This window comes from Penaeus monodon, chromosome 7, assembly GCF_015228065.2.
Source record: "Penaeus monodon isolate SGIC_2016 chromosome 7, NSTDA_Pmon_1, whole genome shotgun sequence".
In the NCBI taxonomy this organism is placed as follows: domain Eukaryota; kingdom Metazoa; phylum Arthropoda; class Malacostraca; order Decapoda; family Penaeidae; genus Penaeus; species Penaeus monodon.
In genome coordinates this window covers 4,818,250-4,824,918 of record NC_051392.1, presented here as the reverse complement: position 1 = coordinate 4,824,918, position 6,669 = coordinate 4,818,250, and the positions used below count along the sequence as shown (strand labels likewise).

Here is a 6,669-nt window from a genome sequence, read left to right as displayed (position 1 = left end):
CAGGGCTCATAGATTTCATGAAAGGATGTGAGGTTCTTTGTCCTGAAAATATAACACACTGTATAGATATTTGGGTGTTTATGCACACATACATATATATATTTATATATTTTAGCATCCATTTACCTATATAGGCATATAGTTGGGTAGGGTGTTTGTGTCTGCATATGTTAGTATTACTATTTTATTTTTTCAATCTCATCAGACTGAGGTAGAAGTGTATAGGCGTGACAGCAGGAAGCTCCCCATTGGTGATCCCGACATAGATTGGGAAGAAACTGTATACTTGAATCTCATAATACACCAATTTGACTACACCCTTACACTAGCTGTATGTACTCGTACAAGCCCAAAGGACCTGCAGGTGCTCCGACGACACTCTCAGGCAAGTCATTAGAGAACAAACATTGCGATTTGAATCTGTGATATTGTGGTATATAGAGGTACAGGGGAATAAACTCATAGTTTTCTTTTTCTTGTATATCATCCTTCTTCCTCACTGACTTTTTTTTCCTTCTGATGTGATGGTGGTTGATTTGTAACTAGATGAATACTTCTCATAATACTTGCATTACTTTTATTGATACTGTTGTGTAGATTAATTACTTTTTATCTAAATGCATTATGAATACATGAACAGAAAGCATTACATAATTCTTGTAATGCTTGCTTAGATTTAATGGTATTGTTACTGTAGATTGATTACTTTGTACTTATATACATCATGCATATGTTAACAGAAAGTGTATGCAAGTCCCAGTAGGCGCCGCATGGACACCAAGGGAGAAGTTGAGGAAATAACATACCCTAGTGTATGCTTCCACGTTGATAACTTTGATGAAGTAAATATTTTTTACTTGTGGTTTGTTTCTTTGTTTGGACTGTTGATAAGTATTATTAGGTGATACTACTAACTGTATTGGTTTATTTTTGTGATTTAGGGTTATCTGTATTTTATCTGAAGTGGCTATCACTAGTAAATATTTATGGTTTTCATGCCTGTGAATAAAGATATTGAAAGATTACTAGATAACTTGTTATGCATAAGGACTATATGTCATATGTTTTCCTATAGTATTTTAAGTACAATAAAGAAAAAAAAATCTTTTTATTTACTAGGTATTTGCTGACATGTTAGTACGTGATGGTGAGATGGTTTGCGTTGAACTGGTTGCCTCAGATCATGCAGGAACACGTCAGGCTGTCATATTTTTAGGGTCAATCAGATATGATGCTCTCAAACGAGTGTATGATGCCCGGGTAGGTACTGAGAACCTTTGTTCTTATTCTTTTTTCAGTTAAAATATGTTTACTAATATTGTATTGATTTTACTTTGTGTGTGTGTGTGTGTGTGTGTGTGTGTGTGTGTGTGTGTGTGTGTGTGTGTGTGTGTGTGTGTGTGTGTGTGTGTGTGTGTGTGCACATGTTTGTTTGTGGCTGTGCTGTGTGGGTGTGTTTGTTTGTTAGTTTGTGGTGTACGAGTAGTTGAATATTTGTTTACTCAAAAAGATTTAAGCCAAACTTTTTTCTTATTGGAAGTGTTCTCATCCAACAACCAGGCAAGTTTGAGTAGCAAGGTGGCTCAGAGGATGATGATGGGTCTCTTTGCTGGGAACAGCAACCAACGCATAGAATTTGTGCGCATGAAGGGACCACAAGGGAAGGGCCATGCAGAAATGGCTGTGACCAAGCCAAAAGGTGAGTTGCTTTCTCTTGAAAATTAAACCATATGTAGGCAAATGTGTGTGTGTGTGTGTGTGTGTGTATGTGTGTGTGTGTGTGTGTGTGTGTATATATATGTGTGTGTGTGTGTGTGTATATGTGTATTTCATAATTCATAATAAGTTTTATCTCATAGGTTCAGGCGTAGAGACTCCAACCTCTGAGCCTGGTGTGAGTTTAACAGACATGTGGGATTCCGACTGGGATGACGAGCCAGAGGATAGGTTCATCTATCGGCACCAAGTAAGGAGAAGCTGTGTTTAGTTTTATAGATGTATTATAGTGGAAATTTCAGGCATTGTGCTTTTAGTGATGTAGAAATTTTGAATATTGATTGGAGCTCAGAACAGTATTTTCTTTTGATTCTGGTGTAATGAATAATGAAATTTAGCCTTTTTTTCTTTTATATTGAGAAAAATAGATAAATAAAGGTGCTTGTTGTTGTGTCATTTCCACAATAGCTTAAAAGTAAGGATATGTGAATAGGAGTCTGTAATTTTCCACCATCTGAATCATATAAGTAGAAAAGAATGAGGTAGCAATGTAAGGCACAGAGCCACTGATCTTTTTGTGTTATGTGGTAGCGCCGACTGAGTGACCCAAGTGCCAACTTCAACACTTTCATCAACTCTGGTTGGAAGTCTCGTTCTGAGGGAGCCAGGTCGCGCTCTGAGAACGAGGGGCTTGATATTTTTGCTGATGGCCTTTACGAAATTGAGTCAGGAGATGTGCGAGATGGTGAGTGTGCTGCATGTTTACAGGTATTATATTTCAGGAGGAAGGAAAGTGACAAGATGAGGAACGTAACTTTGTAGTTGGCTATTTTCCATCAAAAGCTTTCATAATTTTATTGTGTTTTGTGCTTAGCTTTGCTGTGCTGCATTGAGTTCCATAGATTTGACAAAAAAAAAACAAAAAAAAAACAGAATGACGACAAGATTTTACGTAAGGATATAGGCAGCTGCATATGTGTAATTACCTGTAGGTGTCAGTGTTGTTTTTGGGCTCTTAGTAAAATATTTTTGTTGGCCTTTAAAAACTAAATACAGTGATACTGCATAAGTAGATCATTTAGCAGGTAAACTGATATAGATAGTTCCACATTTAAACCTCTACTAGAACGAGTAGTGTGGCTTTATTGACTAACTGGTAGAATGTTTAGATAACCACAAGGAAACTGGTGTGGTGTTTCATTTGATTTTTTTAACTTTATATTAGAATTGTTCATTTACTTGTCTTACTTGTAGTATTTTTTGTTCATTGCATTTATTATTCTTGTTTGTAAATATGAGATAGAGGATGGGACCCTGCATGAAGTGAAACTGGTGTTTTGATGATTTAGAAATCACTGTATGTAAAAAAAAATCATATAAGAATAGAAAATACTTAAACATTACTGGGCATGCTAAAAAAAAAATAAATAAATAAGTAAGTAAATAATAACATTACAAAATTGTACTCATTTTTCAAAGACATGGGTACAGAAATGTTCACTCAGATTAAGAATCACAAATACTTGTAATGCAACAAAAAATTATTCACTGTCAGCTAATGCAAATATTAAGTAATGTGAAAGTAGGTCAAGTGCCTGAATTTGTTTATGAGGAAATAAATAAGCATACAGTAGATAGAAATAGTATGATTCATGAATAAAATAAGGTTGGAAAATGGAAAATGAAAATTACGAAGGACAGGTATTTCCATTGTAAAAATATATACAGGGGATATGATATCAGGAACACGCCAGTGTTCATGAGGACCGAAACACAGAAAGGCTAGGTAAATTATGGTTTTATTTATAGAACAATTATAGGTATTATTGCAGAAGTTGAATAGGAAATGTTGGGTGAAGATGTATTATAACTGGTGAAAACTAAATATTCAAATATATTATTAAACAGAGAAGGCGCAAATGATTTCATGTTATTGTTGTTATTGATGTGATAAACATATATTGATATTAGTGATATATGCTCCCTCAGTTTCATATTTCATTTGCTCTTGGGAATATGGGATGTTCAAATTAATTTAGTTTATGATTAAAAGCTGTTTGTCAGGATACTGCTCTGTCCTCTTTTCGCTAGATTCATTTATACATTCTCTTTTACTTCTCTTGTTTCTTATACATTTTCTTCCTAAATGAGTATTTAACATAGGTGAATTTACTCTTTTATTGAAGATATATGAGGAGTTAGAGTGCCTGAGTAGCTTGACAGTGAAGGATAAAATGGTAGATTTTGGCTGCATACTGTGAAGGATGTACATATGCTCATATGCAGCGCTTAATCTTTTGTGTGCCTTTGCATGGTCACAGTGCTCATTGAAGAGTGTTGAAAGAGTGCCAGAAAATGAATGCATGAATTATTTTGCGTGCATCGTTTGCTGCGTTTGTGAGCATGTGTAGATGCATGTTAATTTCCAATTGACTTAAGCAGGGAGGATGGACCCTGCATATTTTTTTCAGCTCTTTTCAAGAGATAAAGGAACCAATTGTAGAGGTGATTTGAGTTGATGTGATATAATTTTTTTTATCATATGAAGCAATATTTTAGGCATAGAAAAGGATGAACTTTCTTCGATGACATCTTGAAACTTTAAAGGTATAGATGTAATTACGAGCAAAGGACAAAGGAAGGTGAGTGATATGTGCAGAAACAATTGGAAAGTGGTGTCACCTGAGAGATGCATTGCCAATGTCAAGGCATTGTGCAGGGTGGTTATAAGAGTCAAGGCTTATTAGCTTGCCAATCTAAAACTTCATTTTTCTATTCCTCTTTCTCTTCCAATTCTCTTTGTCTTAAGCAGCACACTTTCCTTGTGGATGTTATAGCCTTGCCCTCGTTCTGTACTTGCACCTAGCTTATGTTTGCCTGAGAAGCCAGTTACGCTATGTTATGTTGGAAGGTGTTCAATTGGCATTTGATTTATGTTTATTTTTTTTCTTTTTTCTTTCTAGCTGTGTGTAGTGGTAGATGTTGTTCAGTGGTAGCATGCAACACAATACGAGAAGAGGAGGAATTGCCGCAGGAAGTGCACAGTGTGCCAAATGCCGCCACTTTCACGGGACCAGACAGTGAAATCTGGCCCACAAGTAGAAGCTAGTGAAGAGGAGCTCAGACCTCAGACACACCAGGTCCAAGCACTGAGTGTGATTCCCAACCCTCGAGCCGTCATTGGGTGTCCTCCCACACCCACCATCACGTCATGAGGGCAGTCCACTCCTCCCGTCCTGCTCTCGGTCAGAGTCACCTAACTTAGTACACACTGAGTCCAGTATCCAGGCCATGTCTCCTGTAGAGTGTACATCAGATCCTCTCTTAAACCCTGTTGCTGACTCACCTGATGATCACAGTAAACAAACACACACAGAATGTCTTCTAAGTCTCAAATGTACCTGATACCAATGAGAATACTGCCTTTCTTCATCACACAAAGATTTTGTGGTGATCGAGTCAGTGTCCAGAACTGATGTTAATTCAGAGGAAGTAGTGAGACTTCTTTTATAAGCAAAGGCATTCAGGAACAAATTTCTAAAGCCAACCAGTCCTCTTCCATACATCCTCACCTAAGTTATTTCCAAGTTTACAATGCATTCTGCAAAGCTTGGTTGCTAATAGCCAGGTGGTGCTCAGTGAATTTTGGTTGGTACAGGTGATGTCTCATCAGGAGACATCAGCTGGTGGACCAGATTCCTTAGGAAGCTTGTGTGATACTGAGATTGAGAGTGACCCAGTAGTCGATGCCAAACCTATTCCTTCCACTTCCAATATGACCGACGATCCAGATGAAATAGAAGAGGAGGAACCCCTTTTAAAAAAGCCACCTCCAGTAGGAAAAAGCCTCTCTGTCGATTCTGCTGACATGATATCTGCCGTTCCAAAAGTTGAAATTGTGGACGCAGCAACAGAATCTCTAACTGCCCTAAACCTGAGTCCTGTCAAGAGAAAGAAAAGAAGAGTCTCTGTGCCATATAGAATAACACCTGATGGCACGAAAGTTAACTTTCTCTGCGATGTCAGTATGTACCATCCACCATCTGTGTGTGTCCATTAATGCTGTAGAAAATAGTTTAGTGTCAGACCCAGGAACTAATAGATGTAGTTTAGTTGAGTTAGTATTCATCTTTTTGTGTCAGTGTTTTTTTATATTTTATTTATTTGTTATATATTTATGTTTACTCTTATCCTGAGTTGGCTTTATCTGCTTGCTTGAAACTCTAATATCATTATGCAGTCTGCTTGAATCAGTCTCTAACTATAAAATGTCTATTTTCTAGGTTTAAGGATCCTGTTTCTGAGAAAGTTATTATCATTTGAAATATTAATTTATGGTTACACCAATACTAACAACAACAACTACATTTTCATATTATGTACCTTTCCATACCACTTACTGCCTGTTTTTATTATTATTATTATTATTGTTTCTTAGACTCGGCTGTTCTCCACCTTAACAAGAACAGGCATGTTAGTGCTGTAGAAATGCCTCTCACTAGAACTGGACTTGTGTTGTTTGGTTTGTGTCAAAGCAAAGACAGTGCACCTCTTTGAGTCAGAATTACTCCTCTTATAGTATTCTGTGTTTGTGTAACTTTATTTTTAGGTGATTGATGTAAGCTTAGTTTGATTATCATTCAGTTCATTTCCTTTTTTATCTCTTTTGTAATTACTAACCTTTTAAAACTTAGTGTATTTCACCGATACATGATGTAGTGTGGATTATTCTGAACCATGAAAATTTGAGATATGCCAAGGAGAAATTATGAATTGCAAAAATTTTTATTTATATTTAAGTATGGAGATAATGTCTTATGTTCTTGACTGTTTTCCCATTTAAAGATCAAATTTTAAAAACACTACAGTTTTTGTATTTAGTCCTAGCCATGCAGAAAGAGTAAATAGATTCATTTTACTCATTCTTTGCATAGCTACAGTTGCACCATGTAT

General features: G+C 36.3%; 1 protein-coding gene across 1 annotated transcript in view; it reads left to right on the top strand.

The window, feature by feature from the left end:
- LOC119574982 overlaps positions 1–6,669 on the top strand; it is a gene marked incomplete at its 5' end in the record, with an annotated part of 18,781 nt that overhangs the window by 4,395 nt on the left and 7,717 nt on the right. Inside the window, 10 exon segments of the mRNA XM_037922287.1 lie at positions 4,680–4,756; positions 4,759–4,783; positions 4,786–4,830; positions 4,833–4,874; positions 4,877–5,105; positions 5,107–5,135; positions 5,138–5,206; positions 5,209–5,290; positions 5,292–5,385; positions 5,387–5,741. Of these exon segments, the coding sequence (XP_037778215.1) occupies positions 4,680–4,756; positions 4,759–4,783; positions 4,786–4,830; positions 4,833–4,874; positions 4,877–5,105; positions 5,107–5,135; positions 5,138–5,206; positions 5,209–5,290; positions 5,292–5,385; positions 5,387–5,741 (1,047 nt within the window).